General features: G+C 43.7%; 1 protein-coding gene across 5 annotated transcripts in view; it reads right to left on the bottom strand.

Annotated features, from left to right (window-relative positions):
- The window catches only part of SNCAIP (synuclein alpha interacting protein), a 266,108-nt gene that overhangs the window by 57,776 nt on the left and 183,683 nt on the right, over positions 1-24,649 (bottom strand). For all 5 annotated transcript variants that reach the window (XM_056537348.1, XM_056537346.1, XM_056537347.1 and 2 more), the window contains one exon: positions 12,666-12,845. In XM_056537348.1, the coding sequence (XP_056393323.1) occupies positions 12,666-12,845 (180 nt within the window). The remainder of the gene's footprint in view (positions 1-12,665; positions 12,846-24,649) is intronic.

The raw sequence follows: 24,649 nt of genomic DNA on the forward strand, positions 1-24,649 counted from the left end.
GAGCCCTCTACTGCGCCCGCCGAACAATTTACATAGACATATGAGGTATGTGCTTACTCAAGAGAAATTGGGCTACAAACATAAGTATACATTTGCTCCTTTTACCCCTTTTAAAAATTCAAAAATTGGGTCTACAAGAACATGCGAGTGTAAAAAATTAAGATTGTGAATTTTCTCCTTCACTTTGCTGCTATTCCTGTGAAATACCTAAAGGGTTAAAACACTTACTGAATGTCATTTTGAATACTTTGGGGGGTGCAGTTTTTATAATGGGGTCATTTGTGGGGTATTTCTAATATGAAGACCCTTTAAATCCACTTCAAACCTGAACTGGTCCCTGAAAAATTGTGAGTTTGAAAATTTTGTGAAAAATTTGAAAATTGCTGCTGAACTTTGAAGCCCTCTGGTGTCTTCCAAAAGTAAAAACTTGTCAATTTTATGATGCAAACATAAAGTAGACATATTGTATATGTGAATAAAAAATTTTTTTATTTGGAATATCCATTTTCCTTACAAGCAGAGAGCTTCAAAGTTAGAAAAATGCTAAATTTTCAAATTTTTCATCAAATTTTGGGATTTTTCACCAAGAAATGATGCAAGTTACCACAAAATTTTACCACTATGTTAAAGTAGAATATGTCACGAAAAAACAATCTCGTAATCAGAATGATAACTAAAAGCATTCCAGAGTTATTAATGTTTAAAGTGACAGTGGTCAGATGTGCAAAAAATGGCCGGGTCCTACAGTGAAAATTGGCTGGGTCCTTAAAGGGTTAACTGCTCAATTCTGGGAGTTATAGTACCTGCATTAATAGACAGATTACAACAGGTGTCAGAAATTACACTCGCTGCGATCTGTCTATTAATGCAGGTACTACAGCTCCCAGCATGGAGCAGAGTGTGCTCCACGTTGGGAGTAGTAGTACTACCTAAAAAAAATTACAAATTGAGAAAAAAAGTGAAACACACACACTTTATTAACAATTAATTAAAAATTTGTTATAAAATATATAAATTTCATTAAATACATTTTTTCCATCACTACTGCATCCTTTTTTTTTTTTGGTACCCAACAAATTTTAGGTACAAAAAAAAAAAAACTGCAAAGGTGCAATTTCCACACAAAAAAATGGCAGAAAAAAACGCCAGATGCAGGAAATTGCACTTGCATTTTCTTGCACTTTTTTCTTGCGTTTTTTTTTCAAACCATAAAACGTAGGACAAAAAAACAAGTAGAAACTTAGCCTAAGAGTAATATTTAGGGAGGCAGGTCAAACACTTTACAAAAGTAAAAAAAAAAAAAAAAATAAATACATAAATAAAATTCACAAATGTTTACATATATATATATATATCTATATATATATATATATATATATATATATATATATATATATATATATATATATATATATATAAAAAACAGCCATCAGCACAGTCTAGTTATATGCATTTAAGATATAAACAGCAAGCGCTGGTCCATTTACAAAGTTTTGTATGGGAGTGGTATTTTTGGGACAAGCAATATTATTAAGTTATGGCTACTATTTTATGACATTACCATTTATTGGAAGAAGCACTCTAGGTGCTGAAATCTTTACACGTCTCCTAGCTACATGACTTCATTCTATGACTCGTATTATAACTAATCATTCGTAAACATTGGATTTAGGTCAAAATGACAAGAATAAAAAGCATAAAATGTTAGTTGCACTGGCTGTTTGTAGGCTTAGATGTATATTTTATGTATTTTTTTTTCCAAATAATTATGTCTTTTTTACGACTGGAAGGTGTCTTGGAGAATTCCCTCTTTTCTCTTTTTCCAAATATATTTAATCTTTGTTGAACCAGACAGACTCCACATTGGAAACTATCCAAAATAAAATTAAAAAAACTTCACCATGACTGAACCTTATGGCAAAAGCATTAGAAAACCTGTCAGTTTGTATACACTTGAGGATATGAATCAAGCCTGTAAAGTAGACGGTTCTCCCCTAAAATGACTTAAAGCTCCATTTATAATCAACATATTTTGCTTCTGCACATTTTAAATACTTTGACATGAATTGGAATATGGTCTTTTTGTAAAGTCTATGTAATAGTAGCAGCAGAAACATGCAAATTCGAGCTGATATAAACGGCACTATGTGGATTCAAATACTTTAAGGGTACGTTCACACGTGCAGATTTTATAGCGGGTTTTCCGCTGCGTATTTGAAAGTGGATGGGCTCTTCTCGGCCGTCCGCAGCCGATTTTCCGTGGCGGAATGTACACTGCGGAAAATCTGCTGCGGACAGCCGAGATGAGTCCGCCCACTTTTAAATACGCAGCGGAAAACCCGCCAAAAAATCTGCGTGTGTGAACGTATCCTAAAGGAGTATTCCAGGAATTTCTTTTAAAGAACGCACCCTCCTTGTCTCCACTTTGGGTGTGGTATTACAACTTAGCTCCATTCACTTCAATGGAACTGAGCTGCAGAACTAGACTTGCAGTGAGGGGGCGTGGCCGTGACATCACGAGCCTCCGCCCCGCATCACCAGTCATCTGGCACGGAGCCAAGTCTGGGGTGCCGCAGCTGAGATAGCGGGGGGCCCAAGTGGCGCGATCAGACATCTTATCCCGTATGCTTTTGGATAGTGGATAAGATGCCTAGTGGCTGAGTACCCCTTTAATAGCCATGTGATTGTTACATGAGAGAAGAGACGAAAATATTGTGTTATTGGTGTAACGACAAACAGCAGAGGTATCATTCTACCCATCTGACCACCCTGACCTTTCTATTCATAATGGATTATATCAGTAAAACAATTAAGTAGTTAGGGTATGTTCAAACGTGCATGTTTTGCAGCGATTTTCCGCAGCAGATTTTCCTACCCGATGAAGACAATGGATAGCAAAATCAGCAGCAAAACAGGCACATGGGAATTTACGCTTAGGTTATTGTAACGGAGCTGGATGTGGATCCTCTACCTGTGTGGCTGATGACTCGGACCGTATCGGGGAGCAGAGTCTAAGGTGCCGCTGGTCTTCACCAGAGCCCGCCGCACGGCAGGATGGGCTTGCTGCGGCAGGCGACACCCAGGTCGCTACCCCCAACACGGCTCGACCACACAGGTAGCTGGGCAAGGCGAGGTACCGAAGGATAAGGCAGTAATGTAGTCAAACGTAGAAGAAGGTTAAGGCAGGCGGCAAAGGTGCGGAGTCTAATATTGTAGCGGAAGGTCTGGATACACGGGTAAGGCAAACAGGCAATATGGACTGCTTAATCTCAGGCTAGGGGTACTGAAGATCCGGCAGAGAAGTGGGGGAGGTGCAGGAAGTTTATAATATAGTGACAGGTGCAACAGTAATTATGGGTGTACTGGCTCTTTAAATTTCAGACCTCCGGCACGCGCGCCCTAGGAGACGGGGACGTGCACGCCGGAGCTGAGACACAGAGTAGGAGGCGGCAGCGGAGTATGGGGAGTGTCGAGCTGGGATTCGCATGTGGGCGTGTCCCGCTATGGGAATCCCAGCCCTGCCGGCAGAAGGGGACATAGGGACTCCATGCTCAACCACCGGCCGGAGCGCGGAGTGTAACAGTTACGCTCACACATGCTAGATTCCTTCTGCCAGTTTGAGCCATGGCAGATTTTCGAAAGTGGAATCTGGGAACATACCCTTACAGTAGATAGCTACTGGATGATTCAGCAGTGTCAACAGTGAGAAAAGATTCAGATACATAAAAATATATATTTTTATAAATGGAAGAAACATTTTATTTAACTACTACTATTACTACTTTAGCATTTATAACACATTGTGCTGAAGCATTATAACAGCACAATGGAGTAGCTAAATATGTAATATAAAACAGGAAATAGCCACAAGCACTGCCGCGTTAACATGACTTGTATACTTCAGCATAGAGGTTTCTGAAAAATATATGACTTTCATTTATTTTCTCCTCTTTTCATAAGTTCTTTGGTTTATAGGTATTTATTAGGGAATGGCAGGTCTCCAATACCTTAAGCAATGCAGAAAATCAAATGTCAACACGTTAAATGGAGGTGATAGTTTTTTATTAGACTAAGTTAAAGAATATGTTTTCAAAAGGCACAGTATGGTATAAAGCCCCTATATTACTTAACACGAAAGTAAATATACACTTGCTAAGTCGTAAAACACATGAGCAGACGGAGGTGCAATGTTTGGCCTGGTTTCTAATTATTACATTCATAACCCAACTAAGTCCCAACTAAGCATTTTCACTAAAGATTGCTCCTAAACATGCAATAGGTTGTATGTTATTAAAAGCATAGGGGGACATTTATCATTGTTGCTTTGATAAGCAAGTTCTGAAGTCATTTTTTTTAGCTTTGGTTTTGCTTATGTGTGACATATTTATCATACTATTACAGGGGGTTGATAAATTTGGCTTACATAAGCAAAAACCAATACCGTATATACTCGAGTATAAGCCGACCCGAGTATAAGCCGAGACCCCTAATTTCAACCCAAAATCCCAGGAAAAGTTATTGACTCGAGTATAAGCCTAGGTTGGGAAATACATCATCCCCCCTGTCATCATCCAGACCCCCGTCATTAACATCCTCATCATCACCACCGCCTGTCATCATCCAGACCCTCATCATCATCACCTGTCATTATCCCCTTGTCATCATCCCACACCCCCCCTTCATCATCCCCTTGTCATCATCCCCACCCCCCTTCATCATCATCCCACACACCCCCCTTCATCATCCCCACCCCCTTCATCATCCCCTTGTCATCATCCCCACCCCCTTCATCATCCCCTTATAATCATCCCACACCCCCCCCTTCATCATCCCCTTGTCATCATCCCACACACCCCCCATCATCATCCCACACCCCCCCTTCATCATCCCACACCCCCCCTTCATCATCCCACACCCCCCCTTCATCATCCCACACCCCCCCCTTCATCATCCTCTTGTCATCATCCGCCCGCAGTGGTCTTAGACCTGCGGACCTCCAGAGGTTTCAAAACTATAACTCCCAGCAAGCCCGGGCAGCCATCGGCTGTCCGGGCTTGCTGGGAGTTGTAGTTTTGAAACCTCCGGAGGTCCGCAGGTTGAAGACCACTGCGGCCTTCGACATCATCCAGCCCCCTCTCGCCCCCCTTTAGTTCTGTACAGTACTCACCTCCGCTCGGCGCTGGTCCCGTCCTGCAGGACTGTCCGGTGAGGAGGTGGTCCGGTGGGATAGTGGTTCCGGGCTGCTATCTTCACTGGGGGCGCCTCTTCTCCGCGCTTCGGGCCCAGAATAGAGGCGTTGCCTGGACGATGACGCAGAAGTACGTTGGCAATGAACGTACCTCTGCGTCGTTGTCAAGGCAACGTGAATATTCTGGGGCCGGGCCCGAAGCGCTTAGAAGAGGCCTCCCCGGTGAAGATAGCAGCCCGGAACCACTATCCCACCGGACCATCTCCTCTCCGGACAGTCCTGCGGCACCGGACCAGCGCCGAGCGGAGGTGAGTACTGTACAGAACTAAAGGGGGTGAGAGGGGGCTGGATGATGTCGAAGGCCGCAGTGGTCTTCAACCTGCGGACCTCCGGAGGTTTCAAAACTACAACTCCCAGCAAGCCCGGACAGCCGATGGCTGCCCGGGCTTGCTGGGAGTTGTAGTTTTGAAACCTCTGGAGGTCCGCAGGTTGAAGACCACTGCAGGTGGAGAGTTCACTCGAGTATAAGCCGAGGGGGGTGTTTTCAGCACGAAAAATCGTGCTGAAAAACTCGGCTTATACTCGAGTATATACGGTAAATTACTTCAGAACATCACTTTGTAACACCACCTCCTCTCCTCTGTGACTTTTCTGCTCTAAAGTCGCAGCTGTGTTAAAAATGTGCAATAAATACTGTATATACAGTCATGGCCGTAAATATTGGCGCCCCTGAAATTTTTCTAGAAAATAAAATATTTCTCACAGAAAAGGATTGCAGTAACACATGTTTTTCTATACACATGTTTATTCCCTTTGTGTGTATTGGAACTAAACCACAAAAAGGGAGGAAAAAAGCAAATTGGACATAATGTCACACAAAACTCCAAAAATTCAAAATTTCAAAATTGTGGAAAAATAAGATTGTTTCAAGCATGTGATGCTCCTTTAAACTCACCTGGGGCAAGTAACAGGTGTGGGCAAAATAAAAATCACACATGACACAGTCTTTGCATTGTGTGTCTGTGTGTGCCTGTGTGTGTGTGAACCAAAATTGTTGAAAAATTTCAACAATCTCAAGGTTACAAGTCCATCTCCAGAGATCTAGATTTGCCTTTGTCCACAGTGCGAAACATTGTCAAGAAGTTTGCAGCCCATGGCACTGTAGCTAATCTCCCTGGGCGTGGTCGGAAGAGAAAAATTGATGAAAAGTGTCAACGCAGGATAGTCCAGATGGTGGATAAGCAGCCCCATCATTTTTTTTTTTATGTTGCGTTGCTGGGGCTGGTAAGAATAAAAAATAAATGACAATCACTTACCTCGGTCCCCACAGGTTCTGGTCCCTCCAATGTTCTTTTTTTTTTTTTAAACATATTTTTATTGGGTTTTTCAATATTACATAGCCAATAGACAGGACTGGGACATAACCCAGTGGAAATATGCAATCACAACAGACTTCCGAATAGGCATGAAATGCCATCCAACAGTAATTATTACATAACCATATACCCCCAACCCCATCAGGTATGAGAAACCCTCCACATAAGAATTCTAAGATGCAGGCTCAATCAAATTCCATTCCTCCCCTGTGACAGGAGCATTCAAATATGAAAGCTCTTCCTCAGTGAGGGATGGAAGGTGAGAGATCTTGAAAGTAAGTACATAGGATGTTTAATATAATCTTAGGGTTCCTGTGAGTCGTGCCTGTCGTGTCTTTCATGTGGGTGTGGGTGTGAGGGAGAGCACCCTTGGCAAAACGTGCCAGTAAGCGGCCTGGTTTGTTGCCATAACGAACAAAGAAGCCTCATACTAAGTACTAGACAGATTGTCTTTTTTTTTTCCATCCAGGTTGCATATGCAGATTTAGCTAGGGACCACGCCTCTTTAGTCTGGGGCGAGGGGGAGACAGTGAAGGCCGTACAAGACGATTTAATGGTGGTGTGTAACCGCAGTAACTGAGATGCTATCTTTCGTTTAAGAGATGAGGCATACGCCATAATCCGTCCCCTCAGGACAGCTTTAGCAGCGTCCCAAAAGAGCTGAGGGGTGACAGCGTGATCACCATTATCAGCTGCATACCCGTCCACCACCCTTTTAGGAAAGACTGAAACTGGTTGTCTCTAGCTATCCCCGAGGGGAACCTCCAGATAAATTGCGTGCCTCTAGGGATAAGGTCAGTCAGATGTAGCAACAAGGGAGCATGATCAGAAATAACCATGTCTTTCAAATTAATATGCTGCAACCTAGACAGCAAAGGAGTAGGCAAAAAACAGTAGGCCAGTCTCGACCATCATGTGCATGGGAATAATGACTATATTCCCTTGCCTCCGGGTGCAGCATACACCATACATCTATCAAAGCCGTCTGAGAAGCCCAGCGAGCCAAGTAAGAGTCAGAAGGGCGTTGAAGAGGACAAGAAGACCTGTTACTGCGTCCATCTTCGGAAACATCCATGACTAAGTTAAAGGGGTATTCAAGGATTTTTTTTTATTTGACTATGCTACAGGGGTTGTAAAATTAGTGTAGTTCATTATGTAGTGTCTGTACCTGTGTGTGACGGTTTTAACCCCAATATTAATTTTTAACAGCAGATTTTTCCCAGGTTGCAATGTGGCCGAGACCAGACTCACTAGTCAGCTGATGACAGGGAGCCTGTCTGCTTCAGTGGGTGGAGCGATCGCTGGGTGGGAGAGAGATCAATCTGCAACTAATGCAAGAGCTGTAGGCACCCTGATTGAAAACCACAGGTCTTTTGAATGGATGCAGCTCATTTGTGTTTCAATGGGTGGGGTGGCTGATGTGTGGGAGGGAGGAAAATGGAATTCTGGGATTTGTAGTCAAAAAAAGAAAACTGAAGCAGGAAATACCAGTTCACAAAAAGCTAGTCACAGTATTATGGTAATCTCGCAACACAGCCATTTAGCCCCAAGGCAAGCACAGATCCTTCCTAAGCATGTCCATTACTGTCTGGCAGGTACGTACTAAATCACCTTATGGTGGATAACCCCTTTAAAGTCGCCCGCTACCACCCGTGAGTGTGCCACACTCCCCATTACCCTAGCAGTCCGGTAAAAAAAAGGAATCGTCAGGGACATTAGGACCGTACACATTAAAAACTTCCAATTCCTCTGAAGCTGTCTTCACATGAATAGAGCAGATACGTCCCTCGTCATCATGTGAGGGGGACAAAATTTCCCCCTGAAAAGATTTGTGTATGAGAATAATAACCCCAGCCCTATGGTCAATAGCTGGGGATCCCTCAACCTGTCCAACCCACCATTTTTTCATCCTATTAAAATCGTGTCCAAATGTGTTTCTTGTAGGGCAATATCCACTGACAATCTCTTAAGGTGACGAAGGACCATGCTGCATTTTGGGGGGGGGACCTCAGTCTCTTAACCCCTTAAGGATACAACGAGTACCCATATACCCCTGTTTCCGAGTTCTTAAGGTACGCCCTTCGTTCTTCCGGCCCCTGACGCTTGCCGGGCAGGGAATGGACCGGGAAGTCTTCTGATATCGTTCAGCAGGCATCATGGCATATCGCCCAGGGGGGTCCTGAGGTCCCCCCATATCGTCGGTCGCTGCAAATTGCCGATCAATTCAGATCGTTGATTTGCGGCAATTCCGGGCTTATCGGGTCTCTGATGACCCGATAGCCCGGAAAATAGGGATGATCGGAGATCCCCGACCATCCTGAAGGATAGGAGCGAGGTGGCAGTGATGCCACCTCCTCCTATCCCCTGCCATTGGTCGGTTAGGACTAATGGCAGTTGGAGTTGCAGTTGAAATCCCTGCTCTGCCCGCCCCTGGATGTCGGGCAGAGCAGGGGGGAAGATGGCGGCGAGTACTGGAGCAGTTTAGGATGGCGTCGGGACCGGCAATCACGGCGGGATTGGCGGCAGGATTTGTGGTAGTGAGGAGGTGTCGGCGGAGCAGCTGTGAAGGCAGCAGTGAAGATCAGTGGTAAGTGACCTTCACTGCTGCATTCTAGGAGTTGCCAAACAACTGCTCCCAGCATGTCCAGACAGCCAAAGGCTGTCTGGGCATGATGGGAGTTGAAGCTTTGCAACATCTGGAGGGCCACAGTTTGGAGACCACTATACAGTGGTGCCCAAGCTGTAGCCCTACAGATGTTGCAAAACTACAACTCTAAGCATGCTCAGACTGTCCATTCATGCTGAGAGTTGTAGTTCTGTAACATCTGGCCCTTCAGATGTTGCCGAACTACAACTCCCAGCATGCCTGGACAGTCTCAGCATGCTGGGAGATGTAGTTTTTCAACATCTGGAAGAGCACAGTTTGGACACCACTATTCAGTAGCACTCCAGATGTTGCAAAACTACAAGTCCCAGCATGCCCTTCTGCTGTCCGTGCATGCTGGGGGTTGTAGTTTTTGCAACAGCTGAATGCACACTGGTTGCGTAACACTGAGAGTTTGTTACCTAACTCAGTGTTTTGCAACCAGTGTGCCTCCAGATGTTGCATAACTGCAACCCCCAGCATGCACGGACAGCCAAAGGGCATGCTGGGAGTTGTAGTTTTTCAACAGCAGGAGGTTTGCCCGCCCCCTTCATGTGAATGTACAGGGTACATTCACACGTTCGGACTTACAGTGAGTTTCTCGCAGCAAGTTTGAGATGCAGCAAATTTTCCGCTGCAGCTCAAACTCCCAGTGGGAAACTCGCTGTGGACCCCTGCCCGTGTGATTGTACCCTAAAATACTACAATACACCTACACAAAATAAAGGGTAAAACACTGCATATGCACACCCCCTACACAGTTTACAACCCCCCCGACCAATAAAAATTAGAATCGTCTGGTACGGCACGGTTTCTAAAACTGAGCCTCCAGCTGTTGCAAAACAACAACTCCCAGTGTTGCCGGACAGCCACTGACTGTCCAGGCATGCTGGGAGTTGTGCAACAGCTGGAGGCACACTATTTGGGAAACACTGCCGGTAGGATAATTTTGGTATCGGAGTGTAATTCTTGCATCCGGGTCAGTCCCTATGCAAATCCCTAATTTAGGACTCAAATGCGCATGGCGCTCTCTCACTTCGGAGCCCTGTCGTATTTCAAGGCAACAGTTTAGTGCCACACATAGGTTATTTCCGTTTTTTTTTTTTGGGGGGGGGCTTTTTCTCCTTTTACCCCTTATGAAAAGGTAAAGTTGGGGTCTATACCAGCATGTTATTGTAAAAGAATGACATTTTTTACACTGACATGCTGGTGTTGCCCCATACTTTTCAGTAAGAGGAAAAAAAGACCCCCAAAATGTGTAATGCAATTTCTTCTGAGTACGGAAATACCCCATATGTGGAAGTAAAATGCTCTGCGGGCACACAACAAGGCTCAGGAGCGAGAGCACCATGTACATTTGAGGTGATTTGCACAGGGGTGGCTGATTGTTACAGCGGTTCTGACATAAACACACAAAAAAAAAAAAACACCCACATGTGACCCCATTTTGGAAACTACACCCCTCACAAAACGTAACAAGGGGTATAGTGAGCCTTAACACCCCACAGGTGTTTGACAAATATTTGTTAAAGTTGGATGTGAAAATGAATTTTTTTTCCCCAAAAATTTGTTGTTATCCCAAATTTTTTATTTTCACAAGGGATAATAGGAAAAAGCCCCCCAAAATTTATAACCCCATTTCTTCTGAGTATGGAAATGCCCCATATGTGGATGTAAAGTGCTCTACGGGCGCACTACAATACTCAGAAGAGAAGGAGCGCCATTGATCTTTTTTAGAGAGAATGTGTCTGGAATTGAAGGCCATGTGTGTTTACAAAGCCCCCCGTGGTGCCAGTACAGTGGACCCCCCCACATGTGACCCCATTTTGGAAACTACACCCTTACAGAATGTAATTAGGGGTAAAGTGAACATTTACACCCCACAGGTGTCTGACAGTTTTTTATTTACAGTGGTCCATGAAAATGAAAAATAAAATTTTGGTGAAAATTTTGAAAATTATTGCTATACTTTGAAGCCCTGTAATGTCATAAAAAGTAAAAACACGTCAACTTTCTGATGCCAACATAAAGTGGACATATTGTATTTTAGAATCAATATAACATTTATTTGGAATATCCATTTTCCTTACAAGCAGAGAGTTTCAAATTAGAAAAATGCAAATTTTCAACATTTTCATTAAATTTGGGGATTTTTTACGTAGAAGGATCTTATAGTAGAATATATCACAAAAAAGCTATCTCGGAATCAGAATAAATGGTAAAAGCATCCCAGAGTTACTAATGCATAAAGTGACAGTGGTCAGAATTGCAAAGTCCTTAAGGGGTTAACGTTCCAGGAAACTATACACATAAAAGAAATAAGAAAGAGTAAGCATTATGCATAGCCTTATATGGAGAAACAATAAAGACAACATATCATCACTTGGAACAATGCACACAAAACCCGCCCCAAACTCCAGCAAAAACAATAACCAAACCCCAGAAAAATGGCGCAGCCAACTGAACTAACTCCCTTCCAGAAGCTCCTAAAGCCATTGAGGCTCCCTCTGTTTCCATTCAGTGAGGACAGAATAAAGGAACCATAAGCTGCTCCCTCCCCCCCAATAATTTAGAAAGGGAAGAGGGAATGGGACACAAGGGTCACCTCTTCCTCCACCTTAGCTATATCCGGTGGTGAAATTAACAAACCCCTATAGGAAGTGATAGGGCAACCAATCATATGTGCCTAGTACTGAAGAGGGGAAAAAGCCATATGTAGCGAAAAGTAGCAATAACAGAACTACACCCCTTGGCAAGGAAAAATCTATAGAAACAGGTAATAACGACCAGGAGGACAGTACCCAATCCCCCCCACCACTCACCTCGGACTCAGGACCACCCACAGAGAAAAGTAGGGCAACAATATATAGAAAATGCCCGACTAGGAGACAGCATTATAGGTGCCAAACTACACAAAAAGGTAAGTAAAGACATTTTTATTTCTTTTTAGTATGGATATCGATGGTTGGACCCGGTTTTCTACCCCTCAAACCCCCCTCCCCCCTTACCCGCGAAGCACTGAAACCTTGTCCATAAAGTCAAAATATCTAATATAACTATCACTCGGCAGGGTCTATTTCTTTGTCAAAAGGCAAAAAAGTATGCAGACATATACTGTAGAGTACCCGTAGCGGGCCCATTTATTTTAATTGATCAGAAGTGGTTTACTAGTGACTATTTTCGATTTATCTCCTCAATATATATTTTGGGTTTTGTGGGACTCAAAATATTTTTCAGGACTAGACATAATTCTAGATTATATTGGAACATATTGACACTACATATGGTAAACCTCTGGGGAAAAAAGGGGCGTATTATAAATACTATGACCCAGCATGCCCTGTATGCTTTTGGCTGGTGGTTGAAGCTGCAGACTGCTTTAGATTATCATACATGTGTACTGTTATTTTGCTTCAAAGGCAAAAACACTTGAATGTTTATCTGGCATGACTATTACCTTTATTGCCAATCCAGCAGGCGTCAGCTTTTCTTCATTCCTTTCACTTAAGCAGTCCTCCCCCATAAGTGAGGTGAGATGTTGTAAACACTCGGCATGTCCATAGGATGCTGCAATGTGCAGAAGATTGTTTCCACTTTCATCATGGATTTTGTCTAAATTATCTACAGCAATGTGAGGCTGTGAAGAGAAAAGGAAGAGATGTCAAGTTTACTGGCACCGAGTAACCGTCTTCTGAAAATTCAAGATTAGCTCTAAAAACAAGTCACATTATCACTGAAAGATATATTCTGGAAAACAGGGATAAAACCCTTGGGCCAAGTGATAATGTATATATTTTTTTACTTTAAATAAATCATTATTCACTTAAAGGGGTATTCCAACTTTAAATATTTGTCACGATGCCGGCTGGCTGGTAGTGGATCCTCTGTGCCAGAGAGGGATGGCGAGGACCGCGCTAGTGGACCGGTTCTAAGCCACTACAGGTTTTCACCAGAGCCCGCCGCAAAGCGGGATGGTCTTGCTGCGGCGGTAGTGACCAGGTCGTATCCACTAGCAACGGCTCACCTCTCTGGCTGCTGAAGATGCTGAAGATAGGCGAGGTACAAGGGAGTAGGCAGAAGCAAGGTCGGACGTAGCAGAAGGTCGGGGGCAGGCGGCAAGGATCGTAGTCAGGGGCAACGGCAGGAGGTCAGGAACACGGACTAGGAACAGACAAGGGAACGCTTTCACTAGGCACAAGTGCAACAAGATCCGGCAAGGGAGTGCAGGGGAAGTGAGGTGATATAGGGAAGTGCACAGGTGGGAGCCAATTAAGCTAATTGGGAAGATTGGGCCAGGCACCATCATTGGTGCACTGGCCCTTTAAATCGCAGAGACCCGGCGCGCGCGCGCCCTAGGGAGCGGGGCCGCGCGCGCCGGGACAGGACCGAGGGAGAGCGAGTCAGGTACGGGGACCGGGGTGCGCATCGCGAGCGGGCGCTATCCGCATCGCGAATCGCATCCCGGCTGAGGGCGGGACCGCAGCGCACCCGGTCAGTGGATCTGACCGGGGCGCTGCAACAACAAAGATGAGGCGAGCGCTCCGGGGAGGAACGGGGACCCGGAGCGCTCGGCGTAACAGTACCCCCCCCCTTGGGTCTCCCCCTCTTCTTGGGGCCAAAGAACCTGAGGAAAAAAAACTCAATTTTTCCGTGATGAGGTCCGATGCAAATTAGGAGGGGTTCTGTGTGGAAACGTACGAGACAGTCCAATCTTTTATTGTAAAAACAATAGATGTAGAGGGGTCTGGCGAGACTGGTCACAGGAACGTAGAACCTGTTGATGAGAGAGGCCAAAAAAAATTTTCCTGCAGATCCGGAATCCAAGAAGAGCATAGTAGAGAAGGAGAAGGTAGAGGCAGATATCCGCACAGGCACAGTAAGGCGTGGAGAAGCAGAGTTGACATCAAGAACTGTGTCACCTTTGTGCGGAGTCAGCGTACGTCTTTCCAGGCGGGGAGGACGGATAGGACAATCCTTCAGGAAGTGTTCGGTACCGGCATAGTACAGGCAAAGATTCTCCATGCGGCGTCGTGTCCTCTCTTGAGGTGTCAAGCAAGACCGGTCAACTTGCATAGCCTCCGCGGCGGGAAGCACAGGAACAGATTGCAGAGGACCAGAGGAGAGAGGAGCCGGAGAGAAAAAACGCTTCGTGCGAACAAAGTCCATATCCAGGCGGAGCTCCAGACGCCATCCGGAAGAACGCATGTCAATGCGAGTGGCTAGATGAATGAGTTCATGTAGGTCAGCAGGAGTCTCTCGTGCGGCCAGAACATCTTTAATGTTGCTGGATAGGCCTTTTTTAAAGGTCGCGCAGAGAACCTCACTATTCCAGGACAACTCGTAAGCAAGAGCACGGAACTGAATGGCGTACTCGCCAACGGAAGAAACACCCTGGGCCAGGTTCAGCAGGGCAATCTCGGCTGAAGAAGCTCGGGCAGGTTCCTCAAAGACACTTCGAATTTCCGAGAAGAAGGAGTGTACAGAGGCAGTGACGGGGTCCTTGCGGTCCCAGAGCGGTGCGGCCCATGACAGGGCTTTTCCAGACAGAAGGCAGAACACGAAAGCCACCTTAGACCTTTCAGTAGGAAACTGGTCCGACATCATCTCCAAGTGCTGGGAACATTGCGAAAGAAAGCCACGGCAATACTTAGAGTCCCCATTAAATTTGTCCGGCAAGGACAGGCGGAGGCTAGGAGTGGCCACTCGCTGCGGAGGAGGTGCAGGAGCTGGCGGAGGAGAAGATTGCTGGAGAAGTTGCGACTGAAGTTGGTGCGAAATGGTGGACATTTCCGACAGCTGACGGGTTAGAAGGGCGATCTGTCGGGCTTGCTGGGCGGCCACCGTGGTGAGGTCAGCGACAACTGGCAGAGGAACTTCAGCGGGATCCATGGCCGGATCTACTGTCACGATGTCGGCTGGCAGGTAGTGGATCCTCTGTGTCAGAGAGGGATTGGCGAGGACCGCGCTAGTGGACCGGTTCTAAGTCACTACTGGTTTTCACCAGAGCCCGCCGCAAAGCGGGATGGTCTTGCTGCGGCGGTAGTGACCAGGTCGTATCCACTAGCAACGGCTCACCTCTCTGACTGCTGATGACAGGCGCGGTACAAGGGAGTAGGCAGAAGCAAGGTCGGACGTAGCAGAAGGTCGGGGGCAGGCGGCAAGGATCGTAGTCAGGGGCAACGGCAGGAGGTCAGGAACACGGACTAGGAACAGACAAGGGAACGCTTTCACTAGGCACAAGTGCAACAAGATCCGGCAAGGGAGTGCAGGGGAAGTGAGGTGATATAGGGAAGTGCACAGGTGGGAGCCAATTAAGCTAATTGGGAAGATTGGGCCAGGCACCATCATTGGTGCACTGGCCCTTTAAATCGCAGAGACCCGGCGCGCGCGCGCCCTAGGGAGCGGGGCCGCGCGCGCCGGGACAGGACCGAGGGAGAGCGAGTCAGGTACGGGGACCGGGGTGCGCATCGCGAGCGGGCGCTATCCGCATCGCGAATCGCATCCCGGCTGAGGGCGGGACCGCAGCGCACCCGGTCAGTGGATCTGACCGGGGCGCTGCAACAACAAAGATGAGGCGAGCGCTCCGGGGAGGAACGGGGACCCGGAGCGCTCGGCGTAACAATATTTATCCTCTATCCACATGATAGGTGTCTGAACATGAGTGGTGGGGAGGTGGGGTGAAAGATTTGACAGAATTTAAGAAGCTTTTAAGTACCATAGAATGCAAACACCATGGATAAAGATTATTAGATCACTTACTGATATGTAAAGAAATTACTGTATTTTTAAAATCATAACCCTATAAGTTAATTCAATAAAATTTGCAAAACAAACAAAAAATGTCGTGCTTCATATCCCCCATTTTTTGTTTGCCATGAAGGTATATTCTAATGTGTAGTTTTAAAAAACAACATAAAAACAAGAAAAGAACTCAACACATAAGTGACATAAATGACCAGTAAAAGTTTAATGTTTCTTTAACAGTATCTTGACTATCCATGTTGGACTGTCCTGGTTATTTTCAATTCATTCTTGCGGCAAAACAATGCTTTGCTGTCCATCTTGTTAATATAAAAGTAAGATAAAGGGTGCTGTATCTCTGCTGGATATGTTGTACAAAGTGTGACATCTAGTGTGACATAAAGCAGGGTGTGCTTGTGACAACACAATGGCATTCAGCCCAAACAAATTGTCAACACGTTTTATTTATAAAAAGGTCAAGTTCTTTAAATCTATTGATCTTAATACATGTTAATATGGTTGCTTGACTAGATGTATATTAAAAACTAGACATCTGCGTATTATTATTATTTACACTTGAATTAAATGAAAAAGCTTCCATTAACAGAAAAAAATTATAATAATCGCATAGCAACGGCAGTGGCCTTATTTGATTTGTCATTTGGTTAAGTATACTGACACAGTTTGGACTATACTGCCTTCCTATATTATACATTGAAAACTCTTCAGTTGATACCTTTAATACTCTCCGAAAGAATGATGAGATGTTTAATGGAAGTACAAGAGTTGGCAGACAAAGGAAAGCTTTTAGAGAAATGAATACATATAGTACCAGGAAAACAAAGAAGACAAGAAGAAACACTGTAAAACATAACAGGAGCAATTTTGCTGAATGAACATCATGCAAAGTAGTAAAACCATTGCAAGACTTAAAATTTTTTGCAGCCAGCAGAATAAAGACATTGGGGGATATTTATCAAAGTTGTCTATGTCCCGCATCAATATAGACCAAACTACAGAGGGTTAGGCCGGTCTATTGTGCACCTAATTTATCAAATGGCGCACGGCTCTTGATAAATTCTGTGCACAGACTGCATGATCTATGCTTTAGTCTATATTTAAACCTGCTCCAACATGGTCTGACATTTCGGCGTACTTTCAGCCTATGCGACTTGTCGCTTTTGATAAATTCAGCACCAATGCATTTTTCAATGCATTTCAGTCTAAAATAGACTTGCATGCATCATGTTCTAAAAATCCTCTAGAGCAAAAGTCGCAGAAAAGTCGCACAGATTTAGACTGCGACTTTCTGTGCGACAAATTTAGACAAGAAAAACCAGTCTAAATCCTTTGATAAATCCCCCCCATTGTTTAGAGGAACCGAAGTTTTACACATATTTCAGAGATACTGTACTGCGGTGATGTGCTGAGATGATGGGGATTCACTTACTTCTTCCCCTACCCACACTTGTCTGTTCTGATCCCATGTCATAGTAGAGGTAACAAAGACAAACAGAAGATACTCAACTCCTGCAAAACAACAGATATCAGATGGAAAACAGGTGGGTCCCATTCTAAGTCAATGGGATCCATTAGGACTCGTTGGTACCCATTGTGCAATGCAATCAGGGCAGGTATAGATTTTAAACAAATTAACGGAATTGCAACAAATTGTGCAACAAATTGCCATGATAAATTCATGACTACAAAAACCAGACTATGGCACAGTTACACAACTTTAGAAAAAGCATCTAAAACATAAGTAATACAAAGAAAGAAGCAATTCAGCCCACCCCCGTATGCCTTGCCATAACACGGACCGGTGTGAACCACACCCCAATGCAAATAGTCCAAGGAAAGGAATGGCCAACAGCAGCACTTCAAGAAGATGCAAAAATTATTGATAAGACACCGTTTACATAGGGCAAAGAGAAAACTGACGCGTTTCGATTGTTCAAGCAATCCTAATCGTACTCACTTGGAAAATCAAAACATGTCACTTTTCTCTTTGCCCTATGTGAACTGTGTCTTATCAATAAATTTAGCATCTTCCTGAAGAACTGCTGTGCTAAACAATCCCTTCCTTGGACTAAAGCATAAGTAGCAATGAATGTCTCTAAACAGTAACTGCAACAAATTGTGTCACAAACCAACACCACAAAGCCTGGGTAATACCAATGCTAAAATTACCCCCAATGTGCTTTAAACCTTTAACAAATAGAATTTTGACCCTTGCATATATGTTTATCTACCTATGATATGCCTTTGATTTAAAGGGCAAAAAAATAAAATTTCTTTCATATGGCTGAATAGCTATTAATAACCAAACCCTTTCCTAGTGAAGTCTGCAGAGTGGTGAGTGAGAGCCTCCTGGGTACAAAAGTGTGGGAAAACTAAAGCTACATCTAAAGAAATGTATGAGTGATTAATTTCTAAACATTAATGTCTAGTTATATGAAATGCTACAGTGGTATCACACTTCATGCTGTGAGTCCAGAGACTGGAAATTACAACATGTCTGAAATAAATCATGACTCCTGACAACAAGAGAATAGTCCTTTTCAGTTATTTCTTAAAATTAGGACAATTTCTGTTAGTGATATATGTGCAACAGAAGATCAGTGTCAACCCTGTCTGTTTCTGTTTAGCTGGCTGTTTCAATTCAAATTTGTTTTGTGCGTGTAGTGTATACATCTAGAATGCTCCACCACTTCCCAAATATGTGGATTGAGTTCTGGTAACTGTGGAGGCCTGGTCTACAGAGACCTCACTAACCAAGGTAGATGCAAGAATGTAAAGTTTATTCACATAAGTGGACAGAACGCGTTTCGGCGGGATAGCCTCCCTCTGCTCTGAGACAGCAGAGGAAGGCTATCCCGCCGAAACGCGTTCTGTCCACTTATGTGAATAAACTTCACATTCTTGCATCTACCTTGGAGAGTGCTGGGCCTTCTTTGCATATTATAGTATCTTTGCCTCGTGCACCACCACCATTGCGGAAGTGCCGACCACCTACACCCATACAGAGACCTCACTGTCATGCCTGAGATGATTAAACAATGCTCAATTACTACTAAGGGGCCAAAAGTGTGCCAATAAAGTGTCTCCTACACCATTACACCATCACCATCAGCCTAAACAGTTCATACAAAGCAGAATGGATCCATGCTTTTATGTTGTTCACGTCAAATTCTGACCCTGCAATCTAAATGTCACGGCTGGAATTGAGTCTCATTAGATAACACAATGTTCTTCCAGTCTTGTCTGTTGTCCAATTTTGGTAAGCCTGTGAGAATTGTAGCCTCATTTTCCTGTTCTTAGCTGAAATGAAAGACACAAGATGCCTTCTCCTATAATAAAGATGCATTCAGAGATGATATTCTGAATATCTTGGTTGTAAAAAGATAGTAATTTGAGTTACTGTTGGCTTACTGTCATCTCAAACCAGTCTGCCCAACAAGGCATGTTTATCCGCAGAAGTGCCACTCACTGGATAGTTTCTCTTTACAAAACCATTCGCTGTAAACCCTAGAGATGGTTTTGCGAGAAAATCCCAGCAAATCAGCAGTTTCTGAACCAACAACTATGTCACATTCAAAGTCACTTAAATCCCCTTTCTTTTTTATTCTGATGCTCGGTTTGAACTTCAGCGAGTTGTCTTGTCTACATGTGCCTAACGTATTGAGTTGCTGCCATGTGATTGGCTGATTATCTACTTGTGTTACCAAGCATTTGAACAGGTATTTCTTATAAAGTGGCCAATGAGTGCATGTTAGGAATGTCTTCAATGTATACCTCTGATATAAAAAATGAGATGTGAACAAAGTCTAAAACTATTTAACGTTTCCTTTGTAGTCCTTTAACATGGGGCACAAGGGATCTCCCCTTCATGTTCATTTGTCTTTTCCTCCACATCTGCCATGAAGGTAGAGTTGTAGGACAACCATACAGGTCCCCTGAAATCACTGGGGTCAGCTTTAGTTTTCACCTCTATTATTCTTCTATAAATAATACAACATTGCTCCACCTCTATAGTTAGATGGTTGCAGGTACAAGCACTTGCAAACAGTAAAGAGGCTGCAGCACTCAAATGAGCACTGATTGGCGGGGGTGCTGGAAGTTGAAGTCCTACCGATGTAATATTGATGGTCTATTGTGAGGATACATTGCTGAACATTTCTTAATGTTGTGACCCTCTCTGTTGAAGAAGCCTCAGTGTTCCTGTTTGACACAAAAATATCATGTAGGTGTTTCTGGCTAACACAGTATCACATTGTTTTTTGTTGAATGATAGGACATTGCATAAAACAAGTATAAATAACTGAATAAATAAATAATAAAAATATATTTTATGTAATATATTGTACATATAGTGCCACTGTCATTTTAGAAAACTTTTGACATGTCAGAGAGCCCCAGACCCCTAGCCACGGTTTTACCAACAGGGAGAAGTGTGCAGCTGAGTATCATTTGCCCCCGCTGTCTCGCACTCACAGATGACAGGTTCCATAGGAGCCTAAGCTGAGTTCTAAGCCAATTCATTTAATTACCAAGTATGCCTCTATCTAGTGAGCTCTGACAGTACAGTTGCAACAAGCAGTTAAGTATTTCTGTATATCAGTTTTTCACTGCCCCTGTAATGACTATAGGATTCCTCATAAACTAAGAATGATGATCTGGCCATAGCACTTTGGAAATGTTCTTGTCTACGGCTGAATTATACCATGACAAGTAACCACAAGCATGCCAGCCCTCTGGAGCCTGGCTCGGACAGAATGAATGCCATTTTAAGAGGAGACTGGTTATTTTCACTAAGCTTAGGAGAAAAGATACCATGTAATCATATGGCTATGTATAAAATGTTCTCAGCTAGTTTGTAAAATATACACTGCTCCAAAACATAAAGGGAACACTAAGATAACACATCCTAGATTTGAATGAATGAACTAATCGTATGAAATACTTTTGTCTTTACGTAGTTGAATGTGCTGACAATAAAATCACACAAAAATTATCAATGGAAATCAAATGTATCAACTCATGGAGGTCTGGATATGGAGTCACACTCAAAATGGAAAACCACACTACAGGCTGATCCAACTTTGATGTAATGTCCTTAAAATAAGTCAAAATGAGGCTCAGTAGTGTGTGTGGCCTTCACGCGCCCGTATGACCTCCCTACAATCCTTGTGCATGCTCCTGATGAGGTGGCGGATGGTCTCCTGAGGGATGTCATCCCAGACCTGTACTAAAGCATCTGCCAACTCCTGGACAGTCTCGGGTGCAACGTGGCATTGGTGGATGGAGCGAGACTTGATGTCCCAGATGTACTCAATCGGATTCAGGTCTGGGGAATGGGTGGGACAGTCCTTAGCCTCAATGCCTTCCTCTTGCAGGAACTGTTGACACACTCCAGCCACATGAGGTCTAGCATTGTTTTGCATTAGGAGGAACCCAGGGCCAACCACATCAGCATATGGTCTCACAAGGAGTTTGAGGATCTCGCACCTAATGGCAGTCAGGCTACCTCTGGCAAGCACATGGAGGGCTGTGCGTCCCCCTAAAGAAATGCCACCCCACACCATTACTGACCCACCGCCAAACCGGTCATGCTGGAGGATGTTGCAGGCAGCAGAACGTTCTCCACGGCGTCTCCAGACTCTGTCACGTCTGTCACATGTGCTCAGTGTGAACCTGCTTTCATCTCTGGAGAGCACAGGGCACCAGTGGCGAATTTGCCAATCTTGGTGTTTTCTGACAAATGCCAAACGTCCTGCACAGTTTTGGGCTGTAAGCAAAACCCCCACCTGTGGACATCGGGCCCTCATACCACCCTCATGGAGTCTGTTTATGACGGTTTGAGAGGACACATGCACATTTGTGGCATGCTGGAGGTCATTTTGCAGGGATCTGGCAGTGCTACCTCCTTGCACAAAGGTGGAGGTAGCGGTCCTGCTGCTAGGTTGATGCCCTCCTACAGCCTCCTCCACGTCTCCTGATATATTGGCCTGTCTCCTGGTAGTGCCTCCATGCTCTGGACACTACACTGACAGACATAGCAAACCTTCTTGCCACAGCTCGCATTGATGTGCCATCCTGGATGAGCTGTACTACCTTAGTCACTTGTGTGGGTTGTAGACTCCATCTCATCCTACCACTAGAGTGAAAGCACTGACAGCATTCAAAAGTGACCAAAACATCAACCAGGAAGCATAGGAACTGAGAAGTGGTCTGTGGTCACCACCTGAAGAACCACTCCTTTATTGGGGGTGTCTTGCTAATTGCCTATAATTTCCACCTGTTGTCTGTTCCATTTGCACAACAGCCTGTGAAATTGATTGTCAATCAGTGTTGTTTCCTGAGAGGACAGTGTGATTTCACACAAGTGTGATTGACTTGGAGTTACATTGTGTTGTTTAAGTGTCCCCTTTGTTTTTTTGAGCAGTGTATAATAGTCTCTGTCTGGCTTACTGCTGTTACTTCTTTATCGTATGTTAAAGAAAAACATACCAGTCGAATAACAAAGATGATATCGGATCACACGTATGGAGTTATAAAATACTTAGCCATGTCTGGGCAGTCATCTTTATCCAGGGTCATTTTCTGAAGCTAGCAAAATGGCTAATAATGAAAATAGCATAGTACAGGAATGACTGAATGCCCATGTGGCATAGTGCTTAGCAATGCTGTATTTAGTTCTAATGTATAGACCTCACAAAATCTCCAAATGCTGCCAATGTCAAGTCTCACCAGACTAAAGCTCAGCATGGATGGAATGAAAGCACATTTGTGCAGATGTGATGGGGCAGTAACATTCCGACCCCCATAGTTCTAAATTGGGCAGAGATCACCATAGAACCCTATAGTGACCTAGGTTGGACTAAGTATATGGGGGATGGGTTAACATGGTACCGCCGTCATACTGACTCTTTGATAGTTATGTGCATATGATTATATAAGTTACTTATATTACTACAGGAAATTGTCAGTATTCTAATCTATCAACTATAACTGTTAGAAAAATCTTCACTATACATGCTGACAAGCCTGCTGTAGACTTGGGCGACAATGCCGATAGGGTCATTTTGGCATATGTTTGGCATAGAGATGTCAATATCCCATTGTATTAAAGAGTAAAGTCAATTTTAAATTACCCTATATTAAAAAAAGATACTTTTTCATTGCAGTTAACAGCAGACCTATGCAAGTATATGTGGACTTCTTGGTGGGGGCATTTACACTGCGGGGGAAAGTTATCAAAATCTATGTAAGGGAGGAGTGGTGCTTTCCTCAACACAACAAAGAAAGAAGCAATGTGATTGGTTGCTTTGGGCATCTGCATCACTTTTCTTCTAAAACGGTTTTGATAAATCTCCCCCTGTGTGTTTAGCTACACACGTTTCTACAATGAATTTACCAGGCTCAAGTTATGTACACGTATACCTAATTTAAAGGGGTATTCCAGGCAAAACTTTTGTGTATATATATATATATATATATATATATATCAACTGGCTCCGGAAAGTTAAACAGATTTGTAAATTACTTCTATTAAAAAATCTTAATCCTTCCAATAGTTATTAGCTTCTGAAGTTTTCTGTCTAACTGCTCAATGATGATGTCACGTCCCGGGAGCTGTGCATGATGGGAGAATATCCCCATAGGAACTGCACAGCTCCCCATAGGATATAGAATATCCCCATAGGAACTGCACAAGTTTTGGCCTGGAATACCCCTTTAACAAAAATCGCACACGGTGTGATAAACTTGACTCGTGTGTACATGTGTGGGATTTTTGCTTCTGTGAAGTTGTTGTAAGGCTGGGTTCACATCACGTTTTTGCCATACTGTTTTCAATCCGTTTTTCTAAAGAAAACCGTATGGCAAAAGACGGATGGAACAGTATGGGAAAAAGTTAACCGTATGCGTTTTTAAACAGTATACTGTTTTTAAAAGTGCATACAGTTCTGTCCGTTTTTATAGAAAAAAAAAACATACGTTTTTGAAAATTTTGTCCATTTTTAATGGGAGAGGTCTTGGGTGGGGACTTTAGGATTCAAATGCGCATGTGAAAAGTATAAGTTTTCCCGTATGGAACCGTATACATGTGCGTTTCCCATTGACGTCCATGTTAAAAAAAACGTATGCGGTTACAGTACGATTTTTAAACCGGAGTAAAAACCATGGTTGACCATGATTTTATCTCCGGTTTAAAAACCGTACTGCAACCGCATACGTTTTTTTTTTACATGGACGTCAATGGGAAACGCACATGTATATGGTTCCATACGGGAAAAACATATACGGTTTTTACTTTGCACATGCGCATTTGCATCCTAAAGTCCCCACCCTAGACCCCTCCCATTAAAAATGAACAACATTTTCTAAAACGTATGTTTTTTTTTTCTATAAAAACTGACAGAACTGTATGCACTTTTAAAAACAGTATACTGTTTAAAAACACATACGGTTTACTTTTTTCCCATACTGTTCCATCCGTTTTTTTTGCCATATGTTTTTTTTTAGATAAACGGATTGAAAACAGTATGGCAAAAACGTGATGTGAACCCAGTCTAAGAAAAATCACAACTAATCATTTCTTGGGAATGATGAAGAGACCCGAGACCCGAGTATGGTGCTCCCATAGAAATGAATGGAGCACGTGCCATCTACCGGAAGACGACACACGTTCCTTCACTA

This window comes from Hyla sarda, chromosome 1 (assembly GCF_029499605.1).
Source record: "Hyla sarda isolate aHylSar1 chromosome 1, aHylSar1.hap1, whole genome shotgun sequence".
Classification (NCBI taxonomy): Eukaryota; Metazoa; Chordata; class Amphibia; order Anura; family Hylidae; genus Hyla; species Hyla sarda.